This window comes from Mustela nivalis, assembly GCF_964662115.1.
Source record: "Mustela nivalis genome assembly, chromosome: 1".
Classification (NCBI taxonomy): domain Eukaryota; kingdom Metazoa; phylum Chordata; class Mammalia; order Carnivora; family Mustelidae; genus Mustela; species Mustela nivalis.
The window spans coordinates 116,536,205-116,556,151 of record NC_139020.1 but is presented as its reverse complement, the minus strand read 5'-3'; the positions used below and the strand labels follow the sequence as shown (position 1 = coordinate 116,556,151).

General features: G+C 41.5%; 1 protein-coding gene across 6 annotated transcripts in view; it reads right to left on the bottom strand.

The window, feature by feature from the left end:
* The window catches only part of SLC12A8 (solute carrier family 12 member 8), a 135,949-nt gene that overhangs the window by 12,973 nt on the left and 103,029 nt on the right, over positions 1–19,947 (bottom strand). For all 6 annotated transcript variants that reach the window (XM_082699823.1, XM_082699820.1, XM_082699825.1 and 3 more), the window contains 2 exons: positions 18,302–18,448; positions 11,098–11,743 (listed from right to left, as the gene is read on the bottom strand). In XM_082699823.1, the coding sequence (XP_082555949.1) occupies positions 11,098–11,743; positions 18,302–18,448 (793 nt within the window). The remainder of the gene's footprint in view (positions 1–11,097; positions 11,744–18,301; positions 18,449–19,947) is intronic.

The window sequence follows — 19,947 nt, the reverse complement described above, 5'->3', positions numbered from 1 at the left end:
CCACAATTCACTCAACTCTCCAAGATTTATCCTTTTTTTTTTTTTAAGATTTTTATTTATTTATCAGAGAGAGAGGGGGAGAGAGCAAGCACAGGCAGACAGAATGGCAGGCAGAGGCAGAGGGAGAAGCAGGCTCCCTGCCGAGCAAGGAGCCTGATGCGGGACTCAATCCCAGGACGCTGGGATCATGACCTGAGCCGAAGGCAGCTGCTTAACCAACTGAGCCACCCAGGCGTCCCTCCAAGATTTATCCTTAACCCTCTTTCCTCACACATAAATCTATTTCAACTGTACTTACTGTTGATTCTACCACCAAAATATATCCAAAATATGACCACTCCTTACCACTCCCATTGCTTCCATCCTAGTCCAAGCCATTTTCATCTTTCATCTGATTTAATAAAGTGTGTTCCTACAGTAGAGACTACAGTCATAGTACATTTCTCAGGATCTCTGGCAGTGAGGTGTAGTCACATGACTAAGTTCTCACCAGTGGAATACAAACAAAAGTGGTGAGTACCACTTCAGCACCAAGGTCTTTGAGAGAATAGGTATATCTCTTCTCTGTGCCTGAAATCTGAACATTGTGACTGAGTCTTGACTTTATATGACAAGGTACTAAGGGATAATAAAGCCAAAAGAATGGAAGGAGCCTGAGTCCCAGAATCAGTGCAGGGAGGAGAGCATTCCTAGACTATTAGTGAAAGTGAGAAATAAAGTTCCATTGTGTTTGAGCCACTTTATTTATTATTATTATTATTATAGTTTACTCTGCCTTAGTATATATCCAACAGGTTTTGGCTCCTTCTCTTACCTCTCTCCATACAATACATTCCTCACAAAGCCAGTGATTTTTTTTTTTTTTCTTTTAAGTGACCTTTCTGAAGGCTGAACCTGATCATATCACAACCCTGGCCTACATGGTCCTACAGGGCACTGACCTTCACTTTCCTCAGGTACTTGCCTCTTACCTCTCTCCCCTGGCCCACTCCTCTCAAGTTACTGCTGGACTTCTGCTGTTCTTGGAACTTGCCAAGCCTATGCTCACCTGTACTTTTATACATGTTATTTCTTCTGCCTGGAACTCTTCCCCCACATCTCTGCATGGCTAACTACTTTATGATTAGAGTCTCCATTAAAACATCCTCTTCTCTGGGGCACTTGGGTGGCTCAGTGGGTTAGGCCTCTGCCTTTGGCTCAGGTCATAATCTCAGGATCCTGGGATCGAGTCCCGCATTGGGGTCTCTGCTCACCGGGGAGCCTGCTTCCTCCTCTCTCTCTGCCTACCTCTCTGCCTACTTGTGATCTCTCTCTGTCAAATAAATAAATAAAATCTTAAAAAAAAAATCCTCTTCTCAGAGATATCTTTTCTGACAAACCTGTCTGAAACGGTACCCTTTCTCCCCACCGTCGTCTCTCTCTATTCTGTTACCCTGCTTTACCTTTCATCATAGTAGTTATCACTTACTGATATTATGGTATATATATATTTGTTTGTTTAATATGTGTCTTCCCCTACTACAATGCAAGCTCAAGGACAGCTGAGACCTTCTATGTCTATTCAGAATGTTCCCTCACACCAGCAACGGTGTTTGAAATGTAGTAAATGCTCTACATATGTGGCCAAATGAATAAAGAACCCGCCCTAGCCCCCAAAGTAGTCTCTATCCTTTCAACATCTATCTGCCTTCATCACAGGCTTCCAACTATTATACTTATCTTTTGTACTTCCATATCTTGAGGGCAATGACTGTCTTTTACATCTTAAATGTACATATTAAATGCCAAGATTTGGCATTTAGAAGTTTGTGTATAGGAAATGATGAGGAAGTATCTCCTCAATTGTGGATTAATATAAACTGCCAAAGTTTATGACTGATTTGAATTAATGGCTTTTAAAAAGTAGGAATACTGTTCATTACCATTCATTAAATTGTACAACTTTAACATGCCCAAGGCATGATTCATTTTTTTCAGTTATAGGCTTAGTGAAATACAGTTGCCCCCTTGGTTTTTAAAGAAGGAACAGCATTGGTTAAGGACTTAGATTTTTGCCTCTCTGAGATGTGTGAAATGTTAACCTCACCTTTTCGCAGTTAATCTTAATCTCACACAACCTCAACTACCCTGTGCCTAAGGAAACTGAATGGGTGTGTATGTTTTCCGAGGAGCCTGGGGGGAAACAGAAGGAAGGGGTGTGCCCTCCAGGCAAGCACAATGAAGTTTTATACATCAGTAATGTGAGAGAGAACTCCTGCAACGATGCTCAACTACTGTGTATAGGCACAACGAAGCAGGCAGGCAGTTATTCAGAATTCTGAACAACTATGGTTGCAAAACCCTTGGATAGTGACTAAGATAATTTTTTTTCTCCTGTCAAGGGTTTTGCTGAAAGAAGTAAGTCTTACAGACTAGTGTGGGAGGAGACAGTTTCTCATGTTATAAATTCTAGAATAATAACCAAGAAAGCAACTTTACTTTATCACACCTTACTTGCAAAACAAACAGGTAAACAAAACCACACATCAGGCATGTTAAAAATATCAAATATAATAAACATAATTATGTGTTTTTAAAATAAAAAATTAAATAATTTTATAGAAGTGACTTAAAATAAATAGTAAACATCTCTGCAAATGTACTCCATATCTTTATCAGAATAAATAAACACATATTTCAGGTGTGTGGACTATAGAAATGCACAAGAATGCGCATTTCTATAGTCCACAAAGGATCATGTTTCAAGTTCATGCGGCATTTTTTTAGTTGTGGTATTAATTAGTAATATAATTATTCTAACCACTTTCCAAATGTTGCACATTTATTTCTAATTTTTTATTAACACAAACAATGTAGCTATGACAATCTGGAACACATCTGATGGTTTGTTGTTTGGTTTTGTTTCTTTGATATACAATTCCTCCAAATAGATTTACAGTCAGGGCAGTTAAATAGTTTTATATTTCTTGTTGTATCATAAAAGATCATTCTCCAGAGAGAAAGAACCAGAGATGTTATATCAATCAAAAAGCAATAATAAAAATCAAAAATTAAAAAAGAAGAAGAAGGAGGTGGGGAGGAGGAGGAACCAGAGGGACTGTTAGCTATGGTAATGTGAAGAGGTCAGTGAATTCTCTTCACAAGAAGTAAGTATACAACCGGACAAAATAACAAAAACCAATCACTCAGGGCTCCACAATTTACCAAATGGAGACAAATAATTAAGAAATATTTCTTTTTCAAAATCTGCTAGGACTGAAGGTGAGAACAGTGAGAGCCTATGGCTTGGCCTCCTGTCCCTATCCCAGTTCTTACCAGTGTGGAGCTAGTCAGAAATCAGCAGTTTTGCTTCCAGAGGGAGCAAACCTGAGCTGGGCCTTTATAAGCTAAATGTGGTGAGTACAGTAGAAAATTGAGAGGGGAAAGCCCTCGCTTTGCTAGCCTGAGGTTGTGGACCCACCTAGGGCAAGCAGTGGGTCAACCAGAAATTTGATGGAAAGATCTAGAAATGAGAGAGCCACAGAAAGACTATATCTCCCTGTATTTCCCTTGGCTAACTGGAAAACTATGCTCCTTCCTGAGGACACCGGAGAGACTGGCAAAAAGTAAAATCCAGGGTAGACTGGAGAACTAGCTGCAACTTTGACTGCTCCCAACCTACACAGATCCACTGGCAGAGGGTGGAGCCTTGTGGGCCATGTAAACTCAAGGGCAACCCCCGGAAGCCAGGCTGAAAATTAAAAACAAGAATAAAAAAACCAAGTAAGAACATCAGAATCCACACACCACAGAAGAGAGAGATTCCATAGTTCAAATCCAGGAAATTTACTAAAACAAACAAAAACTTGGACATATATATCAGAATCAGGAGTTGCCTCACTGTATTACTTAAATTGTCTGTTATTCAACCAAAAATTACAAGACATGCAAGAAATGGAAAACTGACCCTTCTCTGGAGAAAAAGCAATCAAAAGAATCTGACTGAGTGGGCCTGCATGTTGGGCTTAGCAGACAACGACTCCAAAGCAGCTAGTATCATAAATATGTTCAAAGAATAAATAAAAATACATTGTCAGGGGCTCCTGGGTGGCAGAGTTGGTTAAGTGTCTGACTTCAGCTCAGGTCAATCTTAGGGTCCTGGGATCAAGTGCCATGTTGGGTTCCCCACTCACTGCCTGTCCCTCTGCCCCTCCCCCAACTCAGGTGCACTCACTCTCTCTCTCTCTCTCTCTCTCTCATTCTTTCTCTTTCTCTCTCTCTCAAATAAAATTTTAAGGAAAAAATGATGGCAATGACTTTTAAAATAGGGGATACCAACAGAGACATACAAACGTTAAAAAAAAAAAAAAAAATGACAGGCACCTGAGTGGCTCAGTCGGCTGAGCATTGGACTCCTAATTTTGGCTCAGGTCACGATCTCAGGGTTGTGAGATCCAGCCCTGAGTCAAGTTCCAGGCTTAACATGGAGTCTGCTTGTCTTTCTTCCTCCCTTTCTGCCCCTCCCTCACTCTCATGCACACACTCATACTCTCTCTCTCATAAATAAATAAATCTAAAAAAAAAAAAGCAAATGAAAACTCAACAGTTAGAACATCCAACAGCAGCAACAAAACTTTACCATATGGGCTCAATGGCAGATTTGAGATGGCAGAAGAAAATATCGGTGATCTTGAAGATAGATCAGTAGAAATTCTCCAGACTGAAGGACAGAGAGGAAAAGGTGGAAGCAAAAAGAACAGCTTCAGAGATCTGGGGGCAATGTAAAGTATCCCAGTTAATGTTCAATTGGAGTCCACAGAGACGGGAGAGAAAGAGAAGAGCAGAAAAAAGATTTGCAGAAATAATGGTCCCCAAATTTGATAAAAAAAACTTTAATCAACAGATCCAGAGGGAATGAATCCACTGGACATGCTTCCAGCAATGGTGTACATATACCTGATTACCACAGATCTACTATTTTTAATTTACATTTTTGATAGCTTAAGTAATGTGCAATGATTTCTTTGAATTAATGTGAGGTTCTAGTTTATAGGAGATACTATCAGCAAGAAGCATACACTTTGTGTAGTGGTTAAGAGCACAGAATCTAAAGTGAATTTGACCTGGTTTTAAATTCTGGTGTCTCATATCCTGAGTAAATGTTTAACATCTCCAAACCTCTGTTAAAAGATAGTAACAATGACTAAATTCTGAGTTTAGATGAGATAATCTGTTAAGTGCTTATTTCAGTGCCAAGAACATAGAACATGCTCTAAAAATACTGGCTATTTTAAAATACCAACAATATCTGACACTTAACAATAAAAGTTTGTTGAATGAAGAATGAATGAGTCTGGGCATTGATTTTTCAAGTGTAAACTGCATATTCATCTGCACACTTCTCTTTAGTAGAATCTGGATTTTGACCTTCCTATTTTTAAAAATAATATGCACTGGAAGGTATGCTTTTATCAGCTGTGCTTGTCAGAATAATTGTTTCCTTCTGTGACACTGTGTTGTACAAATGTTTTTTATTTCTATTTAATCAGATCCTCTTTGTCTTTGATGATGCCTTCAATAGTCAGACATACCTCTCTTGCACAGCTGTTATAAATAAGGAATTCATGGCTATCTAAGGTATAAAATATAGCCCTAGTTAATCTTTTTGATCCATTTGACTTCAACAATGTTTACTCAATAGTGATTTGATTCTTATTATTGTATGACATCTGGTTTGTCACAGATTAGGTTCTTATAATAAATAGTGTAACTGTATTTTACTTTATTGATCCGTGTTTCATATTCTTAAGCTAATATCTTCTCAATTACACATCAATTTAGCCTTTTCTGAGTGTTTGTTGCATGCTGTGTACTTTGTAGAAATACTGTGATGAATAAAAGGTGGAAAGGCATGGCTTATGACTAAAGAAAGGCCACAGTCTAGGGGTAAAGGAATGAAACTAGTATTTCTTTTTTTTTTTTTTTAAGATTTTGTTTATTTATTTGACAGACAGATATTACATGTAGGCAGAGAGGCAGGCAGAGAGAGAGAGGAGGAAGCAGGCTCCCTACTGAGCAGAGAGCCTGATGCGGGGCTCCATCCCAGGACCCTGGATCATGACCTGAGCTGAAGGCAGAGGCTTAACCCGCTGAGCCACCCAGGCGCCCCGAAACTAGTATTTCTTTTCCTTAAGACAGACAGCCATGTAGGCTTGACAACAAATGTGTAAACAAATTTGATCTAAATGTATAAAACAATGTGTTAATTATTTATACTATTAGCATGGATCAAATGTTATGCTTGCACAGGAGAGGAAATCAGGAAAGCCTTGTCGAGGGGTATAAATGGGTATAAAAAGTCAGATGGATTTTCCACTATAAGTGGGAGCTTTCCAGATGTAGAAGCAGGAGTTGAGGCAACTGTGAAGACAGAATAGCATATGCAAAGGCAGGAAGGAATAAAGAACAAGATGTGTTTAGGGCACTAATCTAAGTGTAACTGGAAATACAGAGCATGGGCTGTCATGAGAAAAATGGCCAAAAAGGTAATATAGGGCAGGATTGTAAAGAACCTTGCAAATCACACCACAGATCTTGGACTTTAGATGGAAAAGATTAGATTTTACTGAAGGTTTTTAAGTAAGAGAGATATGATGAGGGTTTTATTTTAGAAAGACCATTGAGTGGACAATGAAAAAGAGAAACAGGATGTGGGAGAATCGGGAGGCAAGAGTCTGGTTTGCAGATTTAATAAGAGTCTAGGTCATGGATGGGAAGGGTCTGCACCAAGGTACAGACAGTGAGGATGGAAGAGAGGGAGTGGTCAGCAGCTATGACATTTCTACGGTTGGGCAACTGGGCAGCGAGCACTTCATTGACTAAACATTGCAAACTGACCACATGTCTCTCCTGAAAACCCACTAAGAAGACAGAAAAGGAATTAAAAAGGCACAAACCCACAAACATGAGAACGAGAAAACATAAAAACAAGACTTAGAAAATGGAAAGGTGACAGAGAAATGGTAAGAGTAAGCAGAGTAGAAGAGAATGAACTCTAGGAACTACAGAGAGGATACTGGCAAGGAGCAGCCCAAGGCACCCTGGTAGACCCCAGCAAAGTTCAAGATCAGGCAGAGCTGTGTCCCTGGGAAGTGGTAAGGTGCAGAGGTTTGGCTGTGAGCCCATATCTGAAACAGCTGGACAACAAGAGCTTTTCTTCTGCCCACATAGCTAGGTAACAACTCCTTCTTTACCTGACCCTTTTCTCTGAAGAAATCAAACCAGTGAGTGCCAGGACTTGGACACCAGGCATGGCAAAGAGTGGGCGAATGGAGCTAGAAACTAGGGAATTAAAAGAAAGTCTGTATCCTACACAGTAAGGTATCCCTAAGTCCCCTACCTCCCCCTGCTCCCTGAGCGCAAGCAGCCATCTGGGTGAGGCAAGAGATTAAAGGACCCTCCTCTGTAGCAACTAAAGAGTCCAGAGGAAAAACTCTAGAGAGAGCCACCTTTGGGGGTCCTCCTATGAAAAAGCCAGCTTACTCCCTAATCACTCTACAGTGAGGTGCCCCAATCAGCAAGCTCTGCCCAGTATGGGGGTCTTCTAAACAGCTTTTTAGTACTTAACTTCTAAGTAGGAAAAGAAATTGAAAGATCAACAGACATTTTAGTAAAGCCTCCAACATGAGAGAGAGAGAAAGACCAAGCCAAAGAATAAAGGATCTAGAGAACAAAGGTCAGTAAAAAGAGCAGGAAAAGACTAGAAGGAGAATAAGGACTATTACCAGAGAGATAATACAAGCCATTGTACTCATAAAATTAGAATGAGATGATGTTCAAATTTTTAAAAAGGTGGTGAGTGGGGCGCCTGGTGACTCAGTCGGTTAAGCATCTGGCTCTTCATTTCAGCTCAGGTCATGATCTCAGGGTCTTGGGACCAAGCCCCACATTGGGCTCCACATTCAGTAGGAAGTCTGCTGGAGGTTCTCTCTCACGACCCCTTCCCCTGCTCATGCTCTTTCTCTCTCTCTCTCTCTCTCAAATAAATAAATAAATAAATAAATAGATAGATGATAAATAAATCTAAAAGCCAAAAAAAAAAAAAAAGCATAAGGACAAATCAAGTTAAACCAAAAGCTCTTAAAAATTAAAACCATGGTAATTGTTGTATAGACTGTTGCTACCCAATCTCCCCACCTTCCTTAGGGAAAAAAACACCACACAATTTCATTTGAAAGAGCAAAATGAGTAGGTAAAAACATATTTCCTAGCTTTCCCTCTGAGAATTGCTGGAAAGGCTAGCAAAGTAAGTTCAGGGCTATACAGTCAGAACAACACTCAAAATTATAGTCAGAGAAGTTGGGGGGCACTACTGTGGCAGGCACCAAGATCTAGACACTGAAGTCTGCTGATTTTGAACCCGATTCTGATTCTGAAAGCCCTGGACCCTGGATCCAGGAATGCAGCCATCCAGCAGCAACCATCAGGCTTTTAGAGAGTTCCTTGAAGTACCCATTTACTCAGATTTTCAGTTCTAATTCCAGATATAAGGGGCTCGTTTGATTAGCAAAGCTTTGGCCTTATGCTGAACTCTTAGCTGTTGGAGAGACTGGAAAACTGAGCATCTGACATCTTCAGTTTTGAGTGTGAGAGCTGTGTTTTGCCTCTCCTCAAGACTTATAACACTGGAAATCCTTCAAACATAGGGAGGTTATTCAATGCTGAGTTGGGAAAAAAAAAATCTAGTATAATATTGTATCCAAAAAATCTCTTATTCCCTGGATCTGACATAGAAGTGTGATAAAGAGAGAAATTTCAAGATAATAGTTTTGTAGCAGGCTTAGAGAACTCATAGTCTAGACTGGAACAGGATGAGTGCCATCGGACAAAGGGAAAAGAAGAAATGAGTATGTTAAATTTCTGAAGAATTTGAGCACTTGGAAAATAATACTAAGAGGCATTTGATATATATGCCCAAGCATTTTGAGAAAAATGATTTTATAGAAAACTAAGCCAATAAAGAACAAGGCAATTATTAACTTCAGGAAATAGAAAAGGTTGAACAAAAAAGAATGTAATATGGTATAACATATCAGAGATAAGCAATACTTAATCATGATAATATGAATACTAGCTATGAAGTTAATAAAAAAAACTGTGATATAAATACACTCGGACACTGAATGAGAAGTCAGAGTGGCATAAATAAGTTAAAACTTCATCTATTGTAATGAGAAGTCAAAAGATGATAATGCAAATATATTTTTTAGTAACATGAAGGTTAAAAGAAGACGCAACTTTTCAATTAAAAGGGGGATTGGGCATCGGGGTGACTCAGCTGGTTAAGCATCTGCCTTTGGCTTAGGTCATGATCCCAGGGTCGCGAGATCAAGTCCCTCATTGGGCTCCCTGCTCGGAAGGGAGCCTGTTTCTCCCTCTCTCTGCTCCTCCCCCTGCTTGTTCTCTCTCACTCTCTCTAACAAGTAAGTGAATAAAATCTTTAAAAAGGGGGGGGGTGGATTTTCTGGGAGTGGGACCAGGGAGCAGAGAAGGGTGCAAAGAATGGTATAGAAGAGTGAGGACTATTATTTCTGATTATGTTACTTTTAAGACTTTTATTTTTTTTTATTTTTATTTATTTATTTTATTTTATTTTATTTTTTATTTATTTATTTTTTTGGGGGGGGAGAAGGGGGTGGGATTATGGACATTGGGGAGGGTATGTGCTTTGGTGAGTGCTGTGAAGTGTGTAAACCTGGTGATTCACAGACCTGTACCCCTGGGGATAAAAATATATGTTTATAAAAAATTAAAAATTAAAAAAAAAAAAGAAAACTGAAGCTAGTGGCATCACAAAGCTAGACTTCAAGTTTTATTTTATTTTTTTAATAGACTATTTTAGAGAGAGGGTATATGTGTGTTTGTGTGTGTGTGCGCACACACAGGCACATGAGCTGGGAGAGGGTCAAAGGGAGAGAGAATCCATGCATGCACAAAACCCAAAGTGGGGCTTGATCCCAAGACCCTGAGATCATGATCTGAGCCAAAATCAAGAGTTGGATGCTCAATCGACTGAGCTACCCAGCTACCCCAATTAGGTTACTTTTAATTCCACTTGGCTTATTAAACTTTGATAAAAGTTTATCTTACTTTGATAAAAATAAAATTAAAAATTTTAAATAATGCACCTATCATTAAAAACCTCCCACAAATTTGGAGGCAAAGAAGGAAAAGCAAGTGTATGGGAGAATATAAAGCATTTGTTTTTAGACACGTCTTTCTATGTCCCTCTGTCTCCCCTTCTCTGCTCACACTCATGAATATAGATCTCATGGGGCAGGGTAACAGAGAGAGAAGTAATGAGCTTCAAATTTAGGAGGACCTGGGTATGATGTCCCGCTGTGCGAAGTCAGAGCTTGGAAACTTCTCTATGACCTCCCTGGGCCTCAGCGTCTTCATTTGTAGAATGGAAAAATGTCATATATATCACAGTACATGAAATAAATAAAATAGGTAAAGCACCCAGAATGTGGAAGACTCAAAATTATGAATTCTTTCTCTCAGAATTTCTCATGCCCTGTAAGCCTCTCTTTGAGAGTCTTTGTGTGCCTCCATGTTTGTAGATCTGAGAAAGCAAAGCGAAGCTGTGTTCTTTAGCCATTTTTTCTCCATCCCTTCTTGCCTGGTTTGGGAGAGTCATCTTCCACGGAAAAAAACCCACTGAGGCAGACAGGGTTGTTACATTTCCCCTTCTCTTGAAGGGAAACATTGGTCTCACTTGTGTTGATACTGTGTCGCAGATGATTTTTGATTAAAATGATTTAAATCTTCCATTATCAGCCATAGCTCCCAGCTCTACCATGTAACAGGAGACAGAAATGTCTGTTTAAAATCAACTGTAACGGAGTAGAATTACAAATTCAGCTGCTGTTTTAATATAACTTTAAAAAATAAATATCTTTAAACTTTATTTAAAAAATAAATATCACACAAAATAAACAAGGATTTTACACTCAGCTATCGAGTGAATTGGCTAAGGGCATGAAAAGGAGTTGTGATGACCAGGCAGGTGAGGTCACCCCGAAGGAGGAGACCCTGATGGGATTTCAAGGCACTCACCTTCTCCAGCTGAGATAGGCTGGTCACTTGGCTCAGGGACAAGTTGTTCAGCACATGCTCCTGCAGGCAGAACCCCTTCACTCCTGGCATTCTGCTTGTTCCAGGAGGTCTCCTGGCCCTCCCAGGAGGCAGCAGGCAATCTATCAGAGCCCTCAGCAGGGAAGGAAGCTGGGGACTCGAGGTCCAAAAGGAAGCTATCTTGTAGGGTTTGCTTGGTGGCCTTCCTGCGTTTCCCCTTCCTCCTTTGTGGGATCCTGTCACGGTCTCCTTGGCTCGGCTGGCAATTCTCAAGCTTCTGGGTTAGCTGGAGGAGCTGATCCATGTCTTTGGTGAACTCTAGCAGAGTGCCCTCAGGGAGGCTTCGGGCGGTGTCCTCAGAGCCATAGCTGGGAGGCTTCTCCAAGAGCAGGTGCTCAGAGCAGGGGAGAGCTCCTGTGCCCTCCCTGGGCACTGACTCAGGCACCGGGGGCAGGCTGCCGACAGCCATGGACAGGGAGAAGTAGGAATAGTCCACTGCAATATATGTCAGCATGAAATTGATGGTGACGATGGGGGCTAGTACATTCACCTGGCCCACAAGGACAAAGGCCATGGTCACTAAGCTGGTCAAGAAGATGGCAGCTACAGGGGTTTTATTTGGCCCTTTCTGCAGAAACAAAAATAACATGCAGGACCATGAAATTTCAGAAGAAAATCACATTACATGATAGAAATACAACTCATGATGGCTCAACCACTTCTACTAGGATTCTACCAATCAGTTAATAACTGATTGCCTACAAACTTGGGATAATAATATTCAACTCATGGGGTTATTGTGAGATTAGAGCTAATGAACATTAAATGCTTGACACAGCACTGACACACAGTTGGCCCCAACACACCATGGATATTGGCTATATTCATAACTATTAATATGGGGCACTAACATATAGAACTCAGACTTCCCAAGTAGTTCTCCTTTTGTCTTACACTGGGTTTTAGCACCAGTCTTGGAAGTCAAAGTGGTACAAAGTTCCCAGGTATAATGGAGAAAAGGGCCTGAAGAGGAATGGCAGAGCCTGGAAGATGGGACAGAAGCTCTGGCAGTTGTGGTGGGGAAATTGTGAAACTAAACACACACATGCTCCCCCACACACACACACTTACACACATCTGTTATTAATGGAGGTGGGTACGGGGGCCTGCAGGAGAACAGGAGTGGAAAACATGCGATAACTCCATAGACTCTGTCGCTCCACAGAAACTACTGATCACAGTCCCTCACGTGATTCTTGGGCCCAAAACAATGATCACTTCTGGGTCCTTGACCTAAGACCACATTTACCCCAGCTAATTGCCCATTGGTCTTTGAAAGGACTTTCTTTGCCTTTCTCCGCCTGATTTGTCTCCCTCCTCATTATCCACTCTTTCTTAGTTTCCAGGCCTGTCTTCTCCACAGCTCTGAAATCTACACTGAAAGTAGCCCAGGGCAGGACGGGAGGGAGATGGGGGTCACAGAGTGATGGGTATTAAGGGGAGCACGTGACGTAATGAGCACAGGGTGTTATATACAAATGAATCACTGAACTCTATTTCTACAATATATGTTAATACATTACACATTAATGGATTGAATTTTAAAATAAATAATTAAATAAAGTAGCTCAGGGCGGAGCACCTGGATGGCTCAGTTCATGATCTCACGGGCTCTGCTCATGGAGCCTGGTTAGGATTCTCTCTCTCCCTCTGTCCCTACCAGCCCCACTACTCCCACTCCTACTCAGGCTCTCTCTACCAGAAAAAAGAAAAAAGTAGTCCCAGTCTCCATCCTCAGGCCCTCTCTATGCTCTCTCTATATTCCATTCCTAGGTGATCTCAACCGGGCCCCTGACTTTAAACACCAGCTTTATGCTCTTAACTGCCACATTGGAATCTCAGCCTGAAATGTTCTCCTGAAGTCTAGACTTAAATATTCAACTGTCTACTTAACATTTCCAGTTGATGTCTAACAGGATCTCAAATGTTCCAAACCAAACTGCTCCCCCCTCCCCCCCAATTTCCCACCCATCAAATCTACTCCTATAATCTCTGTGTCAGAAAAGGGCAATTCCATCCTTCTGGCTGCTCAGGCAAGCAAAGTTCTTGATGCCTTTCCTCATTGTCTCAATCTCCATCAGCAAATACTGTTAGCTTTACCCTCAGATATACGCTGGATCTAACCACTGCTCCCATCTCCTTCACAGTCAACAGTCTGCAAGGGGAGGAGGGGCAGACCTGGAAGCCTCTTCCAGATCCAACCTGTAAACCCCCCACATGTGTTCCTCCAGGTGCATTTCCCCTTCCTGACCATCAGAATAAAGAGCAGCCTTTAAAGTCACAGGCTGAAGATGGCAGAGTCATCAGCCTGAGTCTTCAAGGGTCAGAGGTCCTGCTGACCTAAAACGTCTGCCCAAGAGTTTCAGAGTAAAATTCTGGGAGGAAAAAATAAGAAGTAAAAATACACTTTGACTGACTTTGAGGATTACATTTTTTGGGTAGATTTGCTACAGCTGTTTAACACACTCTAACAATAAAACTACTAAGAATAAAGTAAATCCTTAGAAACTGCAGAGAATTTAAAAGGAAGGTGTTAGGTAAGCTGAAGGAAATGCTAATGATCCATGCCAAGATGTTGACAAGGACAGGTTGTGAAGTGTTAATAATGGTCAGACCTGAACTTCTGTAACCCAAAGACATCATGAAGAATGTAAGAATAAGCCACAAAAGGGGAAAAGATATTTGCAACACATATAACTAACTGACAAAGGGTAACCCAGAATATCGAAGAATCTTTACAAAATAATTAGAAGAAGAGAGAGAACCCACTAAAAAAAGCAAGCAGAAGAATGTCTATGAAACATATGAGAGGTACCCAAGCTCCTTAAGTAATCAAGGAAATGCAAATTAAAACCACAGGGAGATTCCATTAAACACCCACCAGATCAGCAAGAATTAAAAAGTATGATAATATCGAGCGCTGGCACAAACACAGAGGGCTAGGCATGCTTATCCACTGCTGATAGTGCTGTGAATTAGTACAAGTACTTTGGAAAAAGAGTTTGGTATTATCTAATAAGTGGAAATATATGGACCTTATGGCTTAGCAATTCCAGTAATGGGTATATGGTCTGGAAGACCTCTACCTGCGAACCTGTCCACTAGTACAAGAATGTTTGCTGTACTGTCTTGTCTGTAGCAGCCCCAAATTGGAATGTCCAACAAGAGCAGAAGGGATAAATAAATTCTAGCAAATGAGGAAAAGCTATATAGGGATGATAATAGACAAGCTGTTGCTACAAGTGAAAATGTGGATGGATCTCATAACGTTGAGTGAAAGAGGCGTGCTGCATTTATATAAAGTTTAAAAACAGGCAAAATTAAACAATTCAGTTTCACGATGCATATGGAGGAGTCCAACCAGGGGTCAGCAAACTATGGCTCTGGGGCCATCTGGCCACCATCTGTCTACCCATGCCCACGGGCTAGGAATGGCTTTACATTTTCAAACAGTTGGGGGAAAAAAAAATCAAAAGAAGAGGAATATTTTAAGACACACGCAAATTACATGAAATTCAAATTTTGGTATCCATAGAAGAGTTCGACTGGAACACAGCTCCACCTACCCCAACAGGTGTGTCTGTGTCTGTGATGACTTCTGAGAAATAGCTGCAGAGCGGAAGGATTGTGACAGAGACCACAGGGCCTGCAAAGTCTAAAATACTTACTGTTTGGACCTTTCCAGAAAAATTTTGCCCACTCCTGAGGAAAGCCATAAAGAAAGCAAGGCAGTTATGATCACAGAAGTCAGGTCAGTGGCAACAGCTACCACAGGAGTAGGGACGCGGCTAAGACCAGAGAGGGCATGTGGAAGTGGCATCCAGGGGCTGGGAGTTTCACTTCAGTTATTCCTTGAAGTGTTTACATTGCCCCTATGCTCTTTTATGTATGCTGAATGCCCCCCCCAAATTGGGGGTGCTATGGGAGATGCCTGGGTGGCTCAGTTGGTTAAGCGTCTGCCTTTGGCTCAGGTCATGATCTCAGGGTCTTGGGATCGAGTCCTCATAGGGCTCCCTGCTTAGCTTGCTTCTCCCTCTGCCTTGTCCCTGCTCCTGTTCTCTCTCACTCCTTCTCTCTCTCTTACTCCCAAATAAGTAAATAAAATCTTGTAGTTTCCATGCCCACTGTGAAGCCTAAATTGGGCTTTGAACTCAGGATCCTGAGCTCAAGGCCTAAGGTGAGATCAAGAGTCAAATGCTGGGGCACCTGGGTGGCTCAGTCATTAACTGTCTGACTTCGGCTCAGGTCATGATCCCAGGGTCCTGGGATCGAGCCCCACATCGGGCTCCCTGCTTGGCGGGAGCCTGCTTCTCCCTCTCCCCCTGCCCCCTGCCTGTGTTGTGTCTCTCTCTGTCAAATAAATAATAAATTTAAAAAATCTTAAAAAAAAAAAAAAGACTCAAACGTTTACCTTACTGAGCCATACAAGTGCCCCTCTCTCAAAAAAAATTTGAAAGTTTATTGTCTCTCCCATTAAAAAAGAAAATGTGCTAATAAAATCTAATCATGTGTAAAGGAGCTTTGCATAGAAATAAAATTTCAAAGTTAAAAGGCAAGTGACAAACTAGAGAAAACATTTGTAACACATATCACAAAAGTTGCCCTCCGTAACAAAAGAAGAGCTCCTAGCATTTGAGAAGAAAAAAACCAATGATCACAGAAAAAAAAAATTTTTTTTTAAGATTTTATATTTATTTGACAGAGAGATCACAAGTAGGAAGAGAGGCAGGCAGAGAGAGAGAGGAGGAAGCAGGCTCCCAGCTGAGCAGAGAGCCCAATGCAGGGCTCGATCCCAGGACCCAGAGATCATGACCTGAGCTGAAGGCAGAGGCTTAACCCACTGAGCCAACCAGGCACCCCAGAAAAAAAATTTTTAATTAAAAAACTTAAAAAATATACAAATATAAATGACTCTAAGAAAAAAACAATGTCCAAACTTGTTCCTATAAGAGTAATGCAAACCACAAGGATCCTGAGATGCCATCTCCCACTACACAACTGGCAAAAATTCACATCTGACAATGAACCCTGATTGCTAGTAATGTGGGACCCAGGGCAAATGGTGGTCGACACACCCTATGTCTGAATATTCACAATTACAAACCAAGCTAACAAACTGTTAAAGCAAAGGTATTCTATCCTCCTTCCTTGGCAAACAGAGCTTCAGGACAACAGAGAAGGCCAGGTCCAAGGTTAGAATCCTTAACGTTCCTCAGAATTCCTCACTGGAAGAGGACCACTCCTCCCATCCTTCTCAAACCATACCATGGGGGCCTCACACCCACATGGGGACTGTGGCCTATTCCCTGGTCCTAGAAAGGACAGGCCCAGGGAAGAGGCCCTTACAGACCCTGCACATGGGTTGCGGGACATCTGGGCAGAGAATTCTGAGCAAAAGTGTAAATGATCCAGGTCAGCACACCTAGACCGTCCAGAAGTGGGGCATGGGATCCAGGTGGACCTGTCCCCTTGTTCTCATGAACTTCTTATCCCAAGGACGAGAACAGAGTCCTAGAAAGCAGGGTGTTTGAACCTGTGTCTAAGAGTGATGCTGGCTGTCAGGACACAGGAAGAATTATACATTGCTGGTAGAAGCACAAAATGACACAAATCTTATGAGAGGTGTTTTGGCAATATCTATTAAAATTAAAAATGCGTTTAGCCTTTGCCACAGCAAATCCACTTATGAAACTTTATCCTGCAGATTTATCTGCACATTAAATAATTACACATACAAAATTATTCCTTGCAATACTGTTTAGTGGAAGCCACACAAGGGTTGATCTATAAGAACAGGTTAAATAAACGACAGTGAATCACACACAATGAAAAAAGAATGAAAAAGTTCTCTCAACATTCATATGGAAAGATGATTTCTATGCTCTATTAAATGAAGAAAAGCAAGGTATAGAACAATGTGTTAGAATACTATCTTTGTAAAAAACAGAATTATTCATAAAAAAAACTAATAAAAACAGCTGCTGATAGTATATGGGTACAGGTGAAGAGAGAGATAATAAAAGACTTATGAGAGGAGCAAAAATTCTCAATGTATACCTTTTATATCTATATAGTATATATTTATATAGTTTACATGTAAACTATATGTGCTATATATATTTATATAGTTTACATGTAAACTATATGTAATTTATATGAATTTATATGTAAACTATATAAATATATAGTATATATTTATATCTATAGAGTATATATTTTATACTATATAGTATATACACATTCTAAGCCCTGTGTATATACTACCTAATAAAAATAAAAATAAAATAAAAATACATGAAATTTAAGGAAAGGCATATACACAGAAGGTAAAGACATGACAGCCAGAGCTCCAACCCAGCCAAGGCTGACCGACAAGTAAGGGGAGGGTGGTAAGGGAGGACTGGTGGCCCTAACAGAGAAGGATCTGGGGTGGAAGGGGGGTGGGGAGGGCCTCTGTGGTGCTCCGACAAGATAGAGATGAACTATTTCTCACATAAACTGCATTATTGGGAAGTGGGGTTCTCTATTTCTCTTTTTTCATGTTAGGTTTTAGGAATGTCTTATTCAATCACCCCGTGACTCAATCAAGCTACACTTGGGAGTTCAGGTCATGAGGACCGATGGGGGCCCAGAGGCCCAAAGTGTGGGAAATCATCATACAGCAACCCCAAAGGGAAGGCAAATCTCAAGGGCAGAGTTAGAGCTGCAAGGTCCAACTCCCCTCCTTACCAAGAGATTTTTTTCTCCTATTCTGAACTTAAAGGATCCTGAATTTGTTTTTATTAAAGCATGTGACACTCCCTTTCTCTGCTGCTCAGGGTCCCAGATATCAGGATGACAGTTATCCAATCCAGGGCTAAGGAGTCCCTGTGACTGTGACATTGACGTGCTTTGTCCACCTGGCTCCAGCCTCAGGCGGCAGAGAACAGGGGTGAGAGAATGACCTTTGCATTCTCATTTTTCCCATTCTGGAGAACTTGACCACTGGCTCTAATTGGAGAGACTGAAGCAATGTATTGGCCAATAATCAGGTATAATATACAGCAAATGTAGTATCATATACAGCAAATGACAATCAAAAGTACAAATGTATGTTTGTACATTTCTTGAAAAAAGGATCACTCACCCCTTGCCCCAGACAGGCGAGCACAGGAATCACTTTCTCTTGGGCAATGCACTGCAGGATCCGGGGAGCTCCGTAGAGGCCTCCCATACAGGAGGCCAGGGATGAGATGTATAAGCCCAAAAGAAACAGGAAGCCCACCAGGGACACCTGTGTGAGGAAGCAGGTTCATTACCTAATGCCAGAATCCTCTGTCCCTTTCCATTCCCCCAGCCCCCACCCATCTGCACCCCACCGATCACTAGTCCTCTAAAGTCAACCTCCCAGGTAGGTTTCCAACAGCCCCAGCCCCAGCCCACTTCATTCATACCACCGCTGTACCAGTTCAGCTCACTGTCACCTCTTGTGTGGACGACACAGAGGGTCTCAATTTGAGTACACACCAGACTCATCTAGAGGGCTTGTTAAAGTACAGATTTCTGGTCCCCGCCTCAGAGTTTCTGATTAAGCAGATCTAGGGAAGGGCCCAAGTATTTAGATTTCCAACAAGCTCCCAGTTGATGCTGCATGGAGGGTCTAGGGAGCACACTTTGAGGACCACTGGCCAACTGCAATAGGAATTGGCCTCCCACCTCCAAGCTCTACCCATTCTGAATTATCCCAAAGCCTTGGCTAGATTGAGCTCTCCAAACTCAAACCTGATCATCATGCCACTGCCAAAATGAAAGGAGCAAGATGGTAGAGGAGTAGGAGACTGAGATATCATCAGGTCCTGGGAGTTGACAGTTATCAAACCATTCTGAACACCTACAAACTCAACAGTAGATAAAAGAGAAGAAGAGCAGTAATTCTAGGAACAGAAAATTGACCACTTTCCAGAAGGTAGGACGTGCAGAGAAGTGAATCTGAAGCCACAGGAAGATTGACCACGGTGGGGAAGGGGCTGGCTCCCAGCAAGTGAGAGAGCAATGGAGCACAAAATACAAACTTTAGAATCTGCTCCACTGAGGGATGTCACTCCAGAGGTTAAGCGGGGGGGGGGGGGGGGTGATAAGGGGTGTGGTGGAGCCTCCACAGGGACAGTGTGGTCTCAGGACCTGCAGGAACACAAAAAGACCAGGGGTGTCTAAGTGTGGCAGAACTCCCAGGTATCAGAGCAGGGAATCCAGCTACAGATACAGAGCCAAAGAGGGGATTCTCGGCTCGGGGTTACCTAAAACCATGATGATGCACAGTTGGACCACTGCTCTTCAAGCAGGGACCCCACAAGTGGCAGATCTGGAGAGACCCCCCCCCACCCCGTTCCTCCTCCAGGAGGAGTGGCACAGGAATGCATGGCAGGAATCTGCTGGGTTTGGAGACTCCAAACGGGGCTATGCGTGAGAGACAGAAATGCTTGGTCACAGGCTGGGTGATCTCCAGCCTGATCACATTTTTTCCTCCTTTTTCCCCTTTTTTCAACCAACTTCCTATATTATCAATTCCTGTTTTAGAGTCTTTTAAAATTTTCATCTTAACAGTCATATTCTGTTCCTTCACCATGTTTACCCTTATTTTTGTATATATATAAGTTTTTCTTTCTTTAACATTTTGGGAGGCAGTTTTTTCTAACAGACCAAAATATACCCAAAATCAAGTGTGTGCCTCTGTTCTATTCACCAGTCTAATATATATATATGTATATATATATATATTTTTTTTTCCCTTTT